We start from the raw sequence: 20,988 nt of genomic DNA, 5'->3' as shown, positions 1-20,988 counted from the left end.
AGGACTGGTGGAGTCAGACAAAATAGCAGTTGATCTGGCATTCTTTCAGGGACAACTTGAGCAAATCTTTAGTTCTGTCCTGCGCAGAGAAAGAGGGAGCCAGAGAATCCCAAGTAGGCACTATGCTCAGCATGAAGTCGGACTTAGGGCTTGATCCCATGACCCCAAGATCATGACCTGAGCCGGAATCAGAAATCTGGACTTTGTGCCACCCAGACACACACCCCCAAATTCCTTTAAATTTTAGTGTGAACCTAAAACTGCTCTAAAAAATAGTCTTTAAAAAATTTTGTTTTAAATCTTCATTAGATAGCCTCACTATTTGCAAATTTCTAAGCCCTGTTTAACATCTTTGTTTTATTCAGAGTTATGCCTACCTTTGCTCCCATAAGCCTATTTTCTTTGAGTAACATCTCTTCTACCTTGTGGTTTCCTATTTATGTTTTTGAGTTCATAGCAACAGGTTTGTAACTAATCCTTTACTGGAATTATAGTGATTCTCCCAAGACCAGTGACTAGAAGCCAAAGGATTCATCTAAAAATTAGGAAGAGAAAGAGCTGTTTTTTCTCTTTGTGGTTGGATAGAATACCTTGTTGTGCTCTTAGAGAAGTAAAGTTTGAGTTGATTTTTTTCTTTTTCCATAGAATGTTCCTAGAAAGGACCATAATTTATTTGTATATTTTTATTTAACAAATTGTATGTAATAATTATCTGCCAGGTACAAATTTCCTTACAAATGTTATCTAATTTCTCAAAATCCCATGAAATAAATATTTAATGATCCCCATCTTACAAAAGAAATTAGAAAAATGAAATAAGTTAGCCAAAGTCACATGGCTTGAACATGGTAGAAAGGGGATGTAAACCCTTGCAGAGATATAGATCATATATTTAATGTTTCATCTGTTTCCCTTGCATTTGTAAAATGTGAAAAATGAAGTAAATTAAAATTTCAAACAAAATAGTAACCACTGACTTGTAACATTGGAGTACCATTCATTATGATGCTGGTTTGCTATGCTATTCATATTTTAAAAAGAAAGACAATCTCAAACATAATTTTCAGTGATTTCATCTTGTGATGCAAAATATAATTTTGGACTTTTTTCTAGTTGGATTTTTTTTTTTAAGATTTATTTATTTATTCATGATAGACATAGAGAGAGGCAGAGACACAGGAGGAGGGAGAAGCAGGCTCCATGCCAGGAGCCCGACACGGAACTCAATCCCAGGATTCCAGGATAGCGCCCTGGGCCAAAGGCAGGCGCTAAACCCCTGAGCCACCTAGGGATCCCCTCTAGTTGGATTTAAAGAGAAAGTGCCATTTACATTTATTCCCTGGAATTAATTATTAAAAATACTGTGGAACACCAAACACAGTACAGAAAATCAAAGTATTGTGGGGTTTGTTTGTTTTTTTTTTTAAGATTTTATTTATTTATTCATAAAGACACAGAGAGAGAGAGAGAGAGAGAGAGAGAAAGAGGCAGAGAATAGGCAGAGGGAGAAACAGGCTCCATGCAGGGAGCCTGACATGGGACTCGATCCCCGGTCTCCAGGGTTACACCCCAGGCTTCAGGTGGCGCTAAACCGCTGAGCCACTGGGGCTGCCTTTTTTTTTTTTTTTAAGATTTTATTTATTTACAAAGTATTGTTTATTTTTTTAGAAACTAAACTAGATTCTCTTCCTTTTTTTTTTTTTAAGATGTTTATTTATTCATAAGAGACACAGAGAGAGAGGGGCAGAGACATAAGCAGAGGGAGAAGCAGGCTTCCTGTGGGGATCCCAATGTGGGACTTAATCCCAGGACCCTGGGATCACACCCTGAGCTAAAGGCAGATGCTCAACCACTGAGCCACCCAGGCATCCCCAAAACATTGTTTATTGGCAGCACCACAAAAAAAAAATAGTCAAAAGCATAGGTAATGTGTAATATAATATCTAAAGTTAACTGTTACCTAACATTGAATTTCTGGAGAGATTTTTAAGATTTATTTATTTTAGAGAGAGATAGTAAGTGTGCATGTGTGAGCACACATGCCTATGGGAGAGTTACGGAAGAGGCAGAGGGAGAGAATCTTCAAGCACACTCCCTACTGAGAGTGGAGTTTGATGCAGGTCTCAATCACATGACCCATGAGATTCTGACTTGGGCTAAAACCAAGACTCAGACACTTAATTGAGCCACCCAGCACCCCTAGTTTTTTGTTTTATTACAAAAAATTTACATAACATAAATGAACCATTTCACATGTACAATTTAGTGGCATTTAGTACATTTCATGATGTTGTGCAACCATCACCTCTACCTAGTTCCAGTCCAGTTTTATTACCCCAAAAGGAAACCCCACACCCATTAAACAGTCATTCCCCATTTCCTTCCCCCCCACACACCAGCAAACAATAGTCTGATTTATCCATTATGGATGTTTCATATAAAAGTAATTGTAGGGCACCTGGGTGGCTCAGTCAGATGTCTTCCTTTGCTCAGGTCATGATCCCACAGTTCTGGGATCAACCCCTAAGTCAGGCTCCCTGCACAGCGGGAAATCTGTTCTCTCTCTCCCTCTCCCTCTCGCCTCCATTGGCCAGTACTCTCTCTCTATCTATCAAAATAAATAAATTCTTTTTAAAAAAAACATACAAACATACAAAACATGACTTTTTGTGTTTGATTTCTTTCACATCATTCAGTCCATGCTGTAGCATATATCCATCCTTCATTCCTTTTAGAGCCGAATGCCAACCCAAATTGATGGATGTTGGGTTCTTTCTACCCTTTGACTATTGTGAAGAGTGCTTCCAAGAATATTACAAGTATTTGTTTGAATTCTTGTTTTCATTTCTTTGGGTACCTAAGAGTACAATTTCTGAGTTATGTGGTAATTCTATGTTTAACTTTTTGAGGAGTGTCCAGATTGTTTTCCATAGCACTTGTACCACTTTACATTTCTACTGGCAGTGTTCAGTAGGTTCCAATATATCCACATCCTCACAAATATTTATTTACTGTCGTTATGTTATTTTTATTATGGCCAACCTACTGAGTTGCAATGTGGCATTTCTTTGTGGTTTTCACTGGCATTTCACTAATGACTAATGATGTTGAATATCTTTTTGTGTGCCTGTTGGCCATTTGTATACTTTCTTGAGAAATACATATTCAAAGAAGTGTGTATTCAAAGTCCTTTGCCCATTTTTTTAACTGGTTACCTTTTTGTTATTGGGTTGCAGGAGTTCTTTATATGTTATGGAAACTAGACTGTTATCAAATATATTATTTTCAAATATTTTCTTCAATTATGGGTTGGTTGCCTTTTTACTCTCCTAATAGTGTCTTTAATGCACAGGGCATCAGAAAAGGAATAAAAGTCTTAACACATTTTTTAAATAAAAGGGTCTTATAAATTAAGACCAATATATTCAACAGTTATTTTCATATTAAAATTTTTAAATCAGTAACACTTTTAAATGATGTAACTTAACTGTTTTTTTAATTGAAAGAAAATGTTAGGGTTATGAGTACCAACCAATACAGTCTTCTTGGAATCATTAATTTACCACATGCAATGGGAGAAAATCCCCATGGCAAGGGAGAAAAAAAGTATTTTTTTTTAATTTATGTAATGTATATATCTGTTACCGTAGATTCTCATGCCTGATATCTATGTATCTGTCTATATCAATATGTATAATTCATAGTCCTCACAGAGGCTTAGCACAAAAACTTTACACTGAAGAGATCTAAATTTAATAAATACTAATATAAGCTTCTTGAATTATTGGTAACATATTTTAAAAACTAGGCATAAAATCTAATCTCTCCCTCTTCTGTTTAACCACTTAACTGATAAAAAAATAATAATAATAAATTTTATTATCTTTAATCAGTATTGGCACATATGCTTTTAATGGAAAGTGAGGTTTTATCCCCCCTCAAAAGATTATCCTGCAAAAAAAGAGGACTTTACTTTCTGTTAAACATGATGTTATTGAGTGCTCTCTCAACTTTATTTTGAACACAAATAAGGGGGGAAAATCTATCGTCTTTAGTATAACAGGAAATAAAACCAAAGATTAGGGTTATATGAAACATTGTGGCAAGTAGAAGAAAGAGCTTCCTTAAATGGCTTTAAAGAGCGTTCCAAAACAAAATTCCCAGGGAATAGATCTTTAAAGTTCTCATCATTATATGGAAACACTTTAGAGAAGGCATATTAGCTTAAAACACTTTAATCTGTGAGTGTTTCAAATTATTTTAAAGGTTACCTGACAAGATCAGTAATAACGGGAGTCAAAGATTATATATAAACATATTAATCATTATTGCTGGGATTGAACTTTGCACTGGCAAGTGTTGAATATCAGTGCAAACAAACTTTGTAAAGATCCTGTAAAATCACAAAAAAAATCGTTATGTTGTGGTGATCACAGATATACCCTTATCAAACTAATGAAAAAGAGTTTAGTGTTAAGCAAATAACTTGCGATAGAATTTCCTATGAAAGCATTATATATGAATTCAAAAGGGCCTGCATTTCAAAACACTTAAAAAGAAGTTGATGTTTGAGTTGAATTCAGTCTTCTCGAGAAATTAAGGTTCGAGAGAGTTAGGAGTTAAATGATGTAGGAGACTTAGCAATTCATGTTTGTCATTGATTAAAGTGAGATAGACCAATGATCAAATAAATTTGACAAATCTGTTCACCTATGTCACATCCCAGTCAATAGATAGGACTTTTCCATTACTTCAGGAAATTAACTGTGTTTCTTTTCTTTCCACTTAGCTCTCACATTCCATAAGCAATCCTGTTCTGATTTCTATAACCATAATTTAATTTTATCTATATTTGAAGACCATATAGATCCAATAATACAAAATGTACTCTTTCTGCATCTGACTTGCTTCACTCATTGTTAGATTGACTCAGGCTGTGTGTATATATCAATTGATACTGAGTAGTATTCAATTGCGTGGTATACTAGAGTTCATTTATATGTGTTCTCCTATTGATTATTTGGTTAGTTTTCATTTCTTGGCTATTATGAATAAAGAAACAAATCTTTTTGCAAACATAAGTTTTTATTTCATTGCTTAAATACTTAGGAATGGAATTGTTTGATCATAGAGTAGATTTATCTTTAACCTTACAAACACTGCTAATCATTTTTTTCAAAACGGGCATACAGTTTGAAACTCCCATCAAAGTATGAGAGATCCAGTTGGTCATATCCTTGCATTATATGGTTTTGTCAGTCTTAATTTTAGCCACAATGGTAGGTGTGAAGTAGTACTTCATTATGATTTTATTTTGCATTTCTCTGATGACTAATAATGTTGAGACTTTTATTTTATTTTATTTTATTTTAATTTTTTTTAAATACTGGAATTTTTATTTATTTATTTAATTTTTATTTATTTATGATAGTCACAGAGAGAGAGAGAGGCAGAGACATAGGCAGAGGGAGAAGCAGGCTCCATGCACCGGGAGCCCGACGTGGAATTCGATCCCGGGTCTCCAGGATCGCGCCCTGGGCCAAAGGCAGGCGCCAAACCGCTGCGCCACCCAGGGATCCCGAGACTTTTATTTTAAATTCCATTTTATAGTGTTAAATTAGGGTTTTTTATTGTTTACTTATTAGAAGTATTTATATATTCTGGTTATAAGTCCATTGTCAAATATGTATATGTCTTAAAACTTTTTCTCCTACTCTGGAGCTTATATTTTCATTTTGTCAGTAGTGTATTTTAATGAAAATACTTGTTTAAGTTCAATTTATCTTTTTTCTTTTGATTTTTGTGATTTTTGTGCCCTGAGAAATGTGTGCCTATCCAAAGGTCATGAAAATATTAGCCTTTGTTTGCCTGTAGAAACATTAGAATTAACGTCTTTCACATTTAGGTCCATTGTCCATCTTGAATTAACTTTTTGAACATGGTTTAAGGTACAGGTCAAGATCTGTTTTTTTCAATAAGTCCGTTAAGTTGTTCCAGCACCATTTAGAACATTTTTTTTATTGGGGCTCCTGGGTGGCTCTGTTGGTTAAGCGTACGACTCTTGATTTCAGCTCAGGTCATGATCTCAGGGTCGTGAGATCAAGCCCCAGGTCAGGCTCTACATTGAGAATGGACTCTGCTTAAGATTCTCTCCCTCTGCCTCCCTGACTCATGCATGCACACTCTCTCTCTGTAAAAAATAATGATAATAATCGAGGTAAAGTTGATATACAGTGTTACATTAGTCTCAGGTGTACAACATAGTGATTTTAAAATTCTGTACATTACTCAGTACTCAATATGATTGAGTATAGTCACCATCTGATCTATCATCATACACTGTTACTACAATACACTGACTATATTGACTATATTACCTATGCTATACTTTTCATCTCCATGAGTTTTTTTTTTTTTAAGATTTAATTTATTCATGAGAGACACACAGAGAGGCAGAGACACAGGCAAAGGGAGAAGCAGGCTCCATGCAGGGAGCCCTACATGGGACTCGATCCTGGGTCTCCAGGATCAGGCCCAGGGCTGAAGGCGGTGCTAAACCACCGAGCCACCCAGGCTGCCTCCATGAGTAATTTATAACTGAAAGTCTGTACCTCTTTATCCCCTTCACCTATTTAGTTCATACCCCAAACCCCATCATCTCTGGCAACTACCAGTTCTCTGTATTAATGAGTCTGTTTATGGTTTTTTTAGATCCCACAATAAGTGAAATCATCTGGTATTTGTCTTTCTCTGTCTGACTTATTTCACTTAGCATAATACCCTCTAGATTCATCCATGTTGTTGGAAATGGCAAGATTTAATTAGTTTTTATGGCTGAGTAATATTTCATTATATATATGCCACATCTTCTTACCCATTTATCTGTTGATGGATGCTTTGGTTGCTTACGTATCTTGGCTAATGTAAATAATGCTGTAATAAGCATAGGGGAGCATATATGTTTTAAATTAATGTTTTCATTTTCTTTGGGTAAATATTCAGTGGTGGAATTACTGGATCATATGACATTTCTATTTTTCAAACATTTTTATTACACAAAATTTGTCATATAATTGGTTATTTCTCTACTTTGTACACAAATATTCTTACTCTCCACAGAAGGGCTGCTTAACTTTATGCCGGTAATGGCAAGCACTAAAAATCCTGATTTTAACAGAGCAGTAGTATAAGTACCTGATTTAAGTTGAAAACAGTACACAGGTACATGACTCTTGTACTCAATTATCAGGAATATTACAAATGTCTTTTTATTAAAAAATACAAAATAAATTATCTGTCGGCATGGACAGTGACTGCAGTAAGCTATTATATGTTGTCAACTGAAGCCAGTAACTAATGGTTATAGTGATTTTCTTAAGTATCAGCCAGCGTTTTCTTTTTTTTTTTAATGTTTTATTTGTGGCACTTTTATTTCTTTTTATTTATTTTATAAATTTATTTTTTATTGGTGTTCAATTTGCCAACATATAGAATAACACCCAGTGCTCATCCCATCAAGTGCCCGCCCCCCTCAGTGCCCATCACCCAGTCACACCCACCCCCTGCCCACCTCCCTTTCTACCACCTCTAGTTCATTTCCCAGAGTTAGGAGTCTCTCATGGTCTGTCTCCCTTTCTGATATTTCCCACTCATTTTTTCTCCTTTCCCCTTTTTTCCCTTTCACTATTTTTTATATTCCCCAAATGAATGAGACCGTATAATGTTTGTCCTTCTCCGATTGACTTATTTCACTCAGCATAATACCCTCCAGTTCCATCCACATCAAAGCAAATGGTGGGTATTTGTCATTTCTAATGGCTGAGTAATATTCCATTGTATACATAGACCACATCTTCTTTATCCATTCATCTTTCGATGGACACCGAGGCTCCTTCCACAGTTTGGCTATTGTGGACATTGCTGCTAGAAACATCGAGGTGCAGGTGTCCCGGTGTTTCACTGCATCTGTATCTTTGGGGTAAATCCCCAGCAGTGCAATGGCTGGGTCATAGGGCAGATCTACTTTTAACTCTTTGAGGAACCTCCACACAGTTTTCCAGAGTGGCTGCACCAGTTCACATTCCCACCAACCGTGTAAGAGGCTTCCCTTTTCTCCGCATCCTCTCCAACATTTGTGGTTTCCTGCCTTGTTAATTTCCGCCATTTGCACTGGTGTGAGGTGGTATCTCATTGTGGTTTTGATTTGCATTTCCCTGACAGCTGGTGATGTGGAGCATTTTCTCATGTGCTTGTTGGCCATGTCTATGTCTTCTTTAGTGAAATTTCCATTCATGTCTATTCTTTGGAATTAGAGTAATCAATGCATGTATGAATGTTCAAAGCATCAAGTGCCATGTGGTTCATGTCTTTTGCCCATTTCATGATTGGATTGTTTGTTTCTTTGCTGTTGAGTTTAATAAGTTCTTTATAGATCTTGGATACTAGCCCTTTATCTGATAGGTCATTTGCAAATATCTTCTCCCATTCTGTAGGTTGCCTTTTAGTTTTGTTGACTGTTTTGCTGTGCAGAAGCTTTTTATCTTAAGTCCCAATAATTCATTTTTTGCTTTTGTTTCTCTTGCCTTCATGGATGTATCTTGAAAGAAGTTGCTGTTTTAAATGAAGCTTTCTAGTGTGCTTCATGGTCCCATACCTTCTGAAATAGAGTATGCTAGACCTAATTTAGCCCTTTCAAAATGACTTAGTTATCATTATGCATTTTATTTATGTGCCCAAGGGTTTAGTACATGGTGTCCCATGCTATTAAAAATGTCTAGAGGGGCACCTGGGTGGCACAGTGGGTTAAGTGCTAGACTCTTACTTTCAGCTCAGGTCTTGATCTCAGGAGTCTTGAGATCAAGCTCCACAGAGGGCTCTGCACTCAGTACAAAGTCTGCTTCAGATTCTCTCTTGCTCTCTCTCTGTTCCTCCCCCCAACTCTCTCTCTGAAAGAAATAGATAAATCTTTAGGGAAAAATGTCTAGATATTAGATCCTCCATTAAAGGAATCCAAGTTATATTTTTAATTTATTTTGTCTGCTTTATATGGTAATATTCTAGGCTTATGTATTTAAAGGGGTACCTTTTTGTTTCAGTATCAAGTTCTCTTCTTATAACTGCCTAGTAAACTTATGTATGCTTATATATAGTGTATATATTCTGTAATTCTTCTTTTTCCTTTGTCTCATTTCTCTTCTAATATGCTGTGTATGGAAAAGTAAATATAACTTATGCCAGGTAGAGTTGTATATAATATAACCATGTGTATATAAAGGGCTTTAAAGTATCCTACCAAGAATACAATGTAAGAACTTAAGGAATATTTGTTCAATAAACAGTTGTTTATTTGTGAGGTGACTATTTGCTTCAAGTCAACATAGATAATATGATCTATCTGATATTTAGATTCTGCACTTAAGATTTGAATATAACCTGGATAAGTGTGTATAAAATTATTATAATAAACATATTATTAATGTATTATAATTATGCTAATAATAAATTTTATTACAATTACTACAGTAAGTGCTATTATGATTTTATTATACACTAGTCATACAAATACTAATATATTGGTATAGTATAATAAGTTTATACTATAATAAATACTATTTAGCAATTTAAGCAACATTAGGGTGAACACAGATAAAGTAAACTTTAACTCTGTAGAGCATTGATAAATACCCATTTTGAATGCTCAGAGGCTTTTTTTAATCTTCTAGCTGTCTGCTAAATTTTGAAAAGTTGATATTGCCAAATAAGTGAATTTTTAAAAATTGAGTATATATACAAAATTTGTTTTACAAACATATATACCAAAATGGTAATATATACACATATATATTTACTGATCCTAAGTTTGAATTTGTAAATTTAATATTTTTTCTATATATGTGTTTTGCTCGAAATTAAGTGGTGCTGCCATCAGGTGGCAGTCATACCTTAGTTATGGCCACAAAATACATATAATAGGCTTATTCATTACACATTGCATAGGACAAAATTATGTCAGCAGAAAACTTAGATAAGGAATTTTGTGTGGGCACATAGAGGAAAGGAAAGGCTTTCTGTTAACAAGGCATCTTGATGCAGGAAGGAAGAGGTAAGTGGTTTGAAGTACAAGATTTGGAATTTCTTAAATCTTTTTTTGAATCCCATGTTTATTACTTGCTAGCTATGTCATCTTGGCCAAGTAGTTAAGCACTTTCTCCCTGTTTCATCACTTGTTAAACGAAGACATATCCACTTCATAGAGTTTGTATATAGTTTAAATATAGCAGAATGAAAATATAGTGCTTATCATAGAGCCTGGTAGATTGAATGCTATCAAGAAATGATAGTTAATGGGCTACTTACTTAGGTGGCTCAGTCAGTTAAGTGTCCTAGTCTTGGTTTCAGCTCAGGTCATGAACTCAAGGTCTTGAGATCAAGTCCTGAGTCTCAAGGGCTATACACTCCAGTGATTCTGCTTGAGATTCTCTCCCTCACCATCTCCCTCCACCTCTTCCTCCTCCCCCACACTACTTGCTTGCTTGCATACTCGCTCTCAAATAAATAAAATCTTTAAAAACAAAAAAAGAAATATTGTTATGATTGTAGGAATCAGAGAAGGTAAGGAGAGAAAGAAATCCAACTAGCCAGTTTTGCAGGCCCAGCTACAATTGCAGAAATCCAGAAGGCTTCAGGCTATATTTCTTCACACTTTATAGCCCTCGGGAAAAAACATCTCTCATTAATAGATAGATGGATAGGCAGATAATCTTTCATCATCTTTCCTTTAGTGTTAGAGAAGAAGAAACAATTGGATAGTATTTGAAAGTACAGACACAAATTGCGTTCTTCTCATAGATGCCTCATACCTTCCTCTCCCAAACTCCCTCATTGACTCGTTCCTCTAAAGACCCAGTCTCATCTGCTTAGGGAAGCAAGTTTAGTAAGTCAGAAATTCAACTGGCTAAATCTTTAGTAAAATGTATCTCCAGTTTTCTGTTTAAAACCAAAGAATCCTAAATCATATTCCCTTTTAGAAAAGAATCTTAGATGTAATATATTCTTAGTATATATTATAATTTGTCTCTCTTCCCTTTACCTTCCAAACAAAATATCTTTTCCATCTCCTTACTGTTGCTTCATACTGCTCCAATAGCTGACAGAGCCTTTCCTTGAATAATTAGAAATGAAAGGATCAAAATATAAATATGAAGGGATCCCTGGATGGGTTTAGTGCCTGCCTTAGGCCCAGGGCATGACCCCGGGGTCCCGGGATGGAGCCCCATTTCGGGCTCCCTGCATGTAGCCTGCTTCTCCCTGTGCCTGTGTCTCTGCCTGTCTCTCTCTTTCTTTCTCTCTCTCTCTCTCTGTTGTCTCTCATGAATAAATAAATAAAATCTTTAGAAAAAAATAAATACGATGAAAGAAATATTCAGCTAGACTTGACCAGTATTTATTAAGTACTTGCTTCTGTAACATACCAAGATAGATGTTTTGAGAGATAACCAAGATCATCAAAACATAGTTCATACTCTAAAGAATATTACACATGAGGATTGGAGACAATTCACATATATAATTATTTTAAGGAAAAATACAATGAATATTATAATGGCAATTATAATAGCTTATATTTGTATACACTTACCAGATTACAGACTACATCACATACATTATCTTGTTTGTTCTTCACAATAACCTCAAATGTTGAACAAGTATTAGATGTAATTTGAAAATAAGTCATTTGAAGCTCAAAGGTGAAATGCAGCATCACAATGCCAGTAGGTTGGTCAGTCAGTTCAGTTGGCATACACTTGCATACCTGACACATAGTTTGATGTAAATACTGGCTGATTCTTTTTTTTCCATGGGCTGAGCACTGTTCTTTGTACTAGGACCTAATGGTTAGTAAGACCAACTGAATCCCAGTCTTCAAGGAGAGTAAATCTTAGATCTATAATGTAGACCTAAATTTCTCACTTCACATTTTTTTGTTTCTTTTATTTCATGCAGTACTAAAACAGGGGTTTCTGTTGGGTTTCTCCCAACACACACACACCTCGCCCTTCCTAGCAGAAGCAATGGACTCTGCTGCCTCTGAGCCAGATCCAGAACGTTGAAGAAAGAGGATAAATTCTTTTTTTGTTTGTTTGTTTTTGTTATTTTTTTTAATTTAAGTTCAGTTTGCCAACATACAGTATAACACTCAGTGCCCATCTGATCCTGTGCCCTCCTTAATACCTGTCACTCATTTACCCCATCCCCCTACCTACCTCCCCTTCTGCAATCCTTTGTTTCCTAGAGTTAGGAGTCTCTTATGGTTTGTCTTCCTCTCTAACTTTTCCCCACTCAGTTTCCCTTCTTTCCCTTATGGTCCGTTTCACTATTTCTTATATCTTGCATATGAGTGAAACCATATGATAATTGTCTTTCTCTGATTGACTTATTTCACTCAGCATAATACCCTCCAGTTCCATCCACATCAAAATAAATGGTAGGTATTCATCCTTTCTCATGGCGGAGTGATATTCCATTGTGTGTGTGTGTATGTATATACAACTTCTTTATCCATTCTTCTGTTGAAGGACATTTTAGCTTCTTCCAGTTTCACTATTGTGGACATTGCTGCTATGAACACTGGGGTGTGGGTATTCTTTTGTTTTACTACATCTATATCTTTGGGATAAATACCCAGTGATGCAATTGCTGGGTCATAGGGTAGCTCTATTTTTGACTTCTTGAGGAGCGTCCACACTTTTCCAGAGTGGCGGCATCAGCTTGTATTCCCACCAACAGTACAAGAGGGTTCCCCTTTCTCCACATGCTTGCCAACATTTGTTGTTTCCTGTCTTGTTAATTTTAGCTGTTCTCCCTGGTGTAAAGTGGCATCTCGTTTTGATTTGTATTTCCCTGATGGCAAGTGATGTGGAGGATTTTTTCATGTGCTTGTTGGTCATGTGAAAGTCTTCTTAGAGAAATTTCTGTTCATGTTTTCTGCCCATTTCTTGACTGGATTGTTTGTTTTTTGGGTGTTGAGTTTGATAAGTTCTTAGTAGATCTTGGATACTAGCCCCTTATCTGATAGGTCATTTGCAAAAAACTTCTCCCATTCTGTAGGTTATCTTTTAGTTTTGTTGACTGTTTCCTTTGCTGTGCAGAAGCTTTTTATCTTGATGAAGTCCCAATAGTTCATTTTTGCCTTTGGTCCCTTGCCTTCGTAGATGTGTCTTGCAAGAAGTTGCTGTGGCCAAGTTCAAAAAGGTTGCTACCCGTGTTATCCTCTAGGATTTTGATGGATTCTTGTCTCACATGATACTGTATATAGAAAACCCAAAAGATTACACCTCAAAATTGCTAGAACTCATACAGCAATTTAGCAATGTGGCAGGAGATAAATTCTTATATGGGGGTGGTTATGAAAGGTCTAATGGAGGGAAGTATCTTTTCCTACCATTGGTTGACCTTTTAATTGTGCTATGTTATTCATATTCCCTTTTGGATTTTTTTAGGTACGCAGATTTTCTGAAGCGTTCTTTTGTTTTGAACATCCGAGAGAAGCTGCTGTTGCATACCAGGAACTTCAGTGAGTAGTATAGCTCCATAGTTAAAGTGATTTTTACCTCCTTTTATGTAAGATATCTATCTCAGAATTTATCACACAGAGTATATGATATTTACAATAGAAGGAATTAGAATTTATAGTTCAGAAATTCCCTATTTAAATAAATTTGGTTTAATTTTATGAATTCATGGAAGACCCATTCACCTAACAGAAAGAAGCATATTGCCCTATTCTCCCCAAACCCTGTCAGGCCTATGGTAATTTTGGTAGTCCCATACAGCTCTGGCTCCAGCCTTATATCTTTATTTTCACAGATCGGAATCTCTTATATTCATATTCATCATTTATATTCTCTTATATTCATCTCTTATATTCATCATTACATATTACAGATTTTCACCAGCAATCTGACTCATACTACCTTTTTGTTATGTAAGTGATTTACAGGAAAATATCTAGAATAGATGCTTTCCATTTTTTCTGAGTACGTTTAGATCTAGTTTTCTTTGGCTTTAAAGAATATTTTGAGAATATTGTGCTGAGTAAAAGAAGTCAGACATAAAGAGTAAATACGTGATTCTATTTGTATAAGGTTCTGGAACAGGCAAAACTAAGGTGGAACAAAGTCAGAACAGTGGTTGTCTTGTTGACTTGGGCTGGGAGTTTGACTAGGAAGACATGAGAGAGCTCTCTGAGTAGATGGAAATATTCTGGATTATGTATCCATTTGTCAAAACCATACAGCTAAGATTTATGCATTTCAAAGCATGTAAATTTTATCTCAAAAAACTACAAATAATAATTAAGTGTGGGTAGTAGGCAGCGAGTACAGGTAATAAAACAAGAAAAGCTAATGTTAATTGTTAAATGTTAATTGTTGAAGCTGAGTGATGGAGTTTATTATACTATTCTATTTAATTTGCTTGAAGTTTTCCACAAGAAAAGGTTTTTTAAAAAGTATTATGTATTATAAAGTAATATCCCTTGTTTTAAATAGCTGTTGTTGCTGTTGTTGTTGTTGTTTGTTTTAAAGATTTTATTTATTTATCCATGAGAAACACAGAGAGACAGAGAGAGAGAGAGAGGCAGAGACACAGGCAGAGGGAGAAGCAGGCTCCATGTAAGAAGCCTGATGTGGGACTTGATCCCGAGACTCTGGGATCATGCCCTGAGCCAAAGGCAGATGCTCAATCGCTGAGCCACCCAGGCGTGTCCCTTTTTTTTAAAAAAAAGATTTTCTTAAATAGCTGTTAATTATATTCACCAATATATGTAAAATAAAGTACAGTAGTAGAAATGGAATTTTTTTTTTCCAGTTGTATCAAGTCATTAGGAGGTTTTTGGAGCTTTTGACATTTCTCCTATATGCTATTCTCAGGAAATTAGTAAATTCAGACATTAAGCATAGATAATTCATTTTGAAATAACATTAAAAAGTATAGAAGAATATAATAGAAATTAGTTTACCATAATTTTATAAGTCAATAATTTATTGTCAACAAACCATAATTTTCATTGTACCAGTTTTTGTCTCTGGCCAAAGAGCTCTTTCATAAGGAAGTGTATCTACAGGAAGAGGAATAGGAAGGGTGAGGGGAAGGGGGGGGTGGAGTCTATAAAGAAGAATTGAGTATAATTTTTTAAATTACAGTCTGACATAAAGAAATATTTTTCAGTGCTCAGAGTCATCTACAGATGTGCACCGCTATCAAAAATACTTCCTTCTGCAGCTCTCTCCCACCTCTACCTATTGAATGTAGTGAATTAGATGGAGATCTCAATTCCTTACCTATAATCTTTGAAGATAGGTATTTAGATTCAGTTATTGAAGGTAAGTATAACCTAAAATATGTAAGTTGTGTGTGTCATTTACAGTATGTTCTTCCTAATATATATAAAAACATTCCCTAATGTGGGGCCATTTTTCCCCTCCAGTTTTATTTATCTTTGAAGATATTAGAAGGCTGTAGTCAGTAAATGTAGTCTTAATCATTTGAGTTCTCACACCTTGTTTTAAACCTGAATCTTTTTTTCTTTGGATAAAAGACTTAGATGCACCCTGGATGGGAATTCAGAATCTTCAGAGATCAGAGTCCAGTAGAATGGATAAATATGAGACTGAAGAAAGCTCTATAGCTGGACTTTCTAGCCCAGAGTTGAAAGTCAGACCTGCTGGTGCCTCCAATTTTTGGTATACAGAAGGTGAAAAGCAGCTAACAAAATCTCTAAAAGGAAAAAATGAAGAATCAAATAAATCCAAGGTTAAGGTTACTAAGCTCATGAAAACAATGAAACCTGAAAACACAAAAAAAATAATAAAACAGAACTCTAAGGATTCTGTGGTTTTGGTAGGCTACAAATGTTTGAAAAGTACAGCATCAAATGATCTCTTTAAATGCTTTGAAGGCAATCCTTCACATAGTCAGAAGGAAGGTCTGGATCCCACAATATGTGGATATAATTTTGACCTAAAGACCTACATCAGACAGACAAGTCAAAAGGAAGCTAGCTTTTTGCCAACTAATACAGAGAGAACTGAACAAAAGTCTCCAGATATTGAAAATATGCAACCAGACCTGTTTGATCCTTTGAACTCTGGCAGCCTAAATCTTTGTGCAAATTTGTCCATTTCAGGTAAACTTGATATCTCCCAGGATGATAGTGAAATTACACAAGTGGAACACAATGTGGCATCCAGAAGTTCATCAGACGATTGCCCTGATCATCAAACAACCCCATCTTCAGGAGTTAGAACAATTGAAGTAAAGCCCTGTAATAAGGATCCTTTCAGTGGAGAGAAAATAACTGTTAAAATAGGACCTTGGACAGAGCTTCAACCAGATGAAATATTTGTGGATAGTTTACAACTACCCAACCTTGAGTCCTTAGAATCTAATGGTAAATCTAAATCTATAGAAATAACACTCGAAAAGGAAGCTTTGCAGGAAGCAAAGTGCCATTCTATTGGAGAATCATTAGCTAAGTTAAGAAGTAATCAACCTGCTTCTTCTACAAAAGAATATCATGTTGTAGTAAGTGGAGATACAATTAAGTTACCAGATATTAATGCCGCATATGCCTCATCTAGATTTTCAGATTCAGGTGTTGAAAGTGAACCAAGTTCTTTTGCAACACATCCAAACCCTGATGTAGTATTTGAAACTGTGCAAGGGCAAGGTCCTTACAATAACGAAAGATTATTTCCTCAGCTTTTGATGAAACCTGACTGTAATGTAAAATTTTCCTTAGGAAGTCATTGTACTGAGAGTACAAGTGCTTTAAGTGAAATACAGTCATCTTTGACATCCATAAACTCTCTACCTTCTGATGATGAACTGTCACCTGATGAAAATTCTAAGAAATCTTTTGTGCCTGAATGCCACCTAAGTGATAGCAAAACATTATTAAATGTAGGAACAATTGACCTGCCAAAATGCGACAATAGTAAAAAGTCAAGTATTATTTTGCAACAGCAGAGTGTCGTATTTTCAGGGCATTTGGACAATGAAACTATAGCAATACATTCCTTAAATTCAAGCACTAAAGACCCTTTGCAATTTGTTTTTTCAGATGAAGATACTTCCTGTGATGTGAAAAGTAGTTGCAGCTCCAAACCTAACTTGGACACTATGTGTAAAGACTCCCAGAGTCCTGATAAATCTAATACCTCTGCAGGGACAGCAATTACATTAAATTCAACACTGGTTTGTTTAGGTGCCCCTTGTGTTGTTTCAGGTTCTGTTTCTACTAAGACAGAAGTTAGAGAAGATGAAACTGTGAAAAGAAAAGATGATGATACCTTAAATTTCGAACATATAAGTTCAGAAGCCCAAACAGTTGAAAATGAAACTCATCTGGGTACAAATGATCCTCTTTCAGCCAGTCCTGATATGGTAAAACAAGGGCTTGTGGAAAATTATTTTGGCGCTCACAGCAGTACAGATATTTCTGACACATGTGCTATTAGGTATAGCAACTCAGTTAGCCCTCAGAAGAAAATTTCTGAGAAAGAAATTAGTAATCTTCATCAGGAACAGGGTCAAGGGGATGAGGAGGAAGAACAGGATCAACAGATGGTTCAAAATGGGTATTATGAAGAAACAGATTATTCAGCTTTGGATGAGAAAGCCAATGCTCACTATACGAACAGAGATGTGGTAGAAGAAGAAAGACTTAGAAAATCTGAAAAAATAAACAGTGACTATCTGAAGGATGGTATCAGTATGCCTGCTGTCTGTACTTCTGGTTGTTTGTCCTTCCCATCTGCACCACGAGAGTCTCCTTGTAGTGTTAAGTATTCTTCTAAAAGTAAATTTGATGCCATTACAAAACAGCCATGCAGCACTTCTTACAACTTTACTTCATCAGTTTCCTGGTATGAAAATTCACCAAAACCTCAAATACAAGCGTAAGTAATGGAGCACAATAACATGTGCTACTAAATATATTATAGAACACACACACACACACACACACACACACACACACACACACGTCTCTGATGAGATGTGTGTGTGTATATACATATATATATATCTGATAAAATATATATTTCATGATCTTGTTTCTATAATACAAAAAGTGCTTCTTTGATTAGCTACTTAAAATGGAGAAATGAACTCAATGTAGTTTTTTCACAGACCTGTAGTTCTTCATCTGATTGTCTTATTCTATAAGCTAGATATTTTTGATACAAATTTTCCACTGGTGGTTACATGGTAGATGTTTGGAATAATTGAGGTTAAAACTTTTCTTCACCAGTACATTTCTCCCCCATTAATTCCCAGACAGGTTAGGTTCTACAAGTGCATCCAGCAAATAAGGGCAATATTAGATAATGAATAATAAGTTAGTAGAAACTTCCTAAATCTACCAGACCCAGATGATCTCAGCTAAGTCAGTGGCTTCCAGACTTAAGATTCATGGACAAGCTAAATGTTCAGAAAAATTTTGAGGATGATAGAGGTTTACTAGCATGGCGCTGGTTCTCAAAATATTCTTCTACCTTATTCCATTTGGAATTATAATCCCTGGGATGAAAGATCTGGGCATGTCTATAATAGATTTTCCAAATTCCTAGATTATTCTGATTTCTATGTATAGCTAAGATCTCACAGTCCCTAAAGCTAGGGAAAGCAGTGAGGTGATAATGGCCTATTAAAGAACTGTAATATGCAGGGAAGATTTGAAGGTATTACCACCTTCTGTCTACCTCAAACTTTTCTAAGGCATTGATGAAAACAATTTATGTCTTCAGAGTATCTTACTCAGTTTAATAGGGCTCATCAGCTTTCTTGAGTTTTACTTTTATCAGTTCAAATGATACAGTGTTAAAATAGTTGATAATTTTTTAATTTTGATTAGATTTGTCACTCATTGAATGAATGTCTGCCATCAATTATATTTAGTCATATCCCCTCTTGGTTCTGTTTCTTTTTATTGTTATTTCTGGAGGAAAAATATAAATAACTTAATCTACTAAGAAATATAACTGCCATTCTCAATGTTAGACTTTGTAGAACAGCTCCTTACCTTCCATTTATATAAGATTAAAAAGAAGCAAAGAGGCTAGGATTTGATTATAGAATAAGCATCAGATCGTCATCCTTCCAGTACTTCTCCCAGCTTTTCTATATAATATAAAACTTAGTAGGAAGTATAACTTCACTCCTAATATTTTCTTAGTTGATTTCAAGTTTAAAATAATATTTTAAGTGATTTCAAATTTGAAGTATTCCTTGTATTTGGACAGGACATGTACTTAAAATAGCAAAGAAAATTACTCTCTGATTTCTAAATAATTTAGGTGATCCTGCATATTTTCTTTATTTTTTTTTATTTTCATTATTTTAAAACCTAGTATTTGCTGGGTTTCCTCTTCTGCAGTTCCCTAAATTCAGCATATTGTCCTTGGGTTCTAAAAACTGAATATAATAGTAAAGAGTATCTCCTATAATATTTTGCTTCAGCTTTCTTCAGGCAAAAGAAGAATTGAAGCAACTTAAACTTCCTGGGTTCATGTACAGTGATGTTCCTCTATTGGCATCCTCAGTCCCTTATTTTAGCATGGAAGAAGAGGATGGTTCTGAAGATGGAGTACATCTCATTGTCTGTGTGCATGGTTTAGATGGTATGTCCTCACTATTGATATAATCCATGGCAACTCAGTATATTTTCTTTGCCTAATAGGTTTCATTTAGTTTTATTTAATCTTTGAACTGAAAATATTTTAAATTGCTTAAATTAATTGAATCTGAAATACATTCTAAAACAGAAATATGCTTAACTTTGCTAAGTATAATATTAGATTTCCTTTTAAGTAAATTTTCCATGGAACTGACATCCATCCATGTACCAAATTTTTATTTCTTTTAACTTTGGGTTTTTCTGTCTTCTGTTGCTTCTGTCAGCAGTCGCCTCATGGCAATCATTTTGTTTCCCTTTGATCGTTAGCCTAGTGTTATTTTAGCCCTCTCTAAACCTTATGAGCTAGGAAAATCAGTACCTAAGAATTGAAGATTCACTAATTTATTAGTATAATTTAAATTCTAAATACCTGGCTTTGGTGCTATAGTTTTATCCCAGCCATTTTGGTTACTCAACAGACTGTTTCCCCTCAATTATTAGGAACTATGTTAGAAAATGCCAAATATCTCTAGACTAGCAGATGATTACTATATTATATCATTCTGTAAGAACAAATTAAAGATTTTATAGATATAAAAATCCTAAACACAGTAATTGTCATGAAATTGAAGATTTTTCTTTAAAAAAGGAACTTGACTCTCAAGAAATAAAATGTGTCCAAAACTAATCTCTTCCCCCCGCCAACCACCCTACTAATAAATTTCAAAGGATTATCACCCAAGAAAGACTTCTTGGCCCAGTGGAATCTCTGGCACATTCTTCTTTGAAATTTTTAATAGGCACATTACCTCTATGTTAGATAAATTGTTCCAGAATAAGAGGGAAAAAATATGGAATGCAGCTCGTTTTATTGTTTGACATTAACCTAACCTTGTTACCAAATCTGGAAAATGTATCACACCCACACCCCAGAGAATAGTGGATGAATCTGACATAAATACACTTAATAAAACTCTAGCAATATTACAGAAATAAGTAAATAGATAAGTAAATAAAAAAGCTTTTAATTGTCCCCAAAAACTTCTAGGAAATTGAATCAATGTATTAAGTCACTGTAACAACCAGGATTTAATTCCCAGAATGCAAAGGTAAGTAAATACAAGAAAATTCATTAATAAAATATACCCATATTCATGAATTAAGTAAGAAGCTATTGATAAAATTCAATGTCCATTCCAGTTTTGACAATTAAGCGCCAAACTTTGTTTTAAATAGCATATATATTCTCAGCTAGTAGAAAACTTTGTAGTGAAGCCCTAGTGGCATTCCTTGTAAAATCAAGAATAAAA

The 20,988-nt window shown here is 35.1% G+C and overlaps 1 protein-coding gene across 17 annotated transcripts in view; it reads left to right on the top strand.

Moving 5' to 3' along the window:
- FAM135A (family with sequence similarity 135 member A) overlaps positions 1–20,988 on the top strand; it is a 124,755-nt gene that overhangs the window by 81,519 nt on the left and 22,248 nt on the right. For 9 of the 17 annotated variants that reach the window (XM_041754302.1, XM_041754286.1, XM_041754294.1 and 6 more), the window contains 4 exons: positions 13,500–13,573; positions 15,229–15,383; positions 15,599–17,960; positions 19,522–19,682. In XM_041754302.1, coding sequence (XP_041610236.1) covers positions 13,500–13,573; positions 15,229–15,383; positions 15,599–17,960; positions 19,522–19,682 — 2,752 coding nt within the window. The remainder of the gene's footprint in view (positions 1–13,499; positions 13,574–15,228; positions 15,384–15,598; positions 17,961–19,521; positions 19,683–20,988) is intronic. The other 8 variants (XM_041754324.1, XM_041754344.1, XM_041754318.1 and 5 more) reach the window with 3 other exon arrangements.

Source organism: Vulpes lagopus, chromosome 1 (genome assembly GCF_018345385.1).
Source record: "Vulpes lagopus strain Blue_001 chromosome 1, ASM1834538v1, whole genome shotgun sequence".
Taxonomy (NCBI): domain Eukaryota; kingdom Metazoa; phylum Chordata; class Mammalia; order Carnivora; family Canidae; genus Vulpes; species Vulpes lagopus.
The sequence above is the reverse complement of the archived record's forward strand: the minus strand, read 5'-3'. Positions and strand labels throughout refer to the sequence as shown.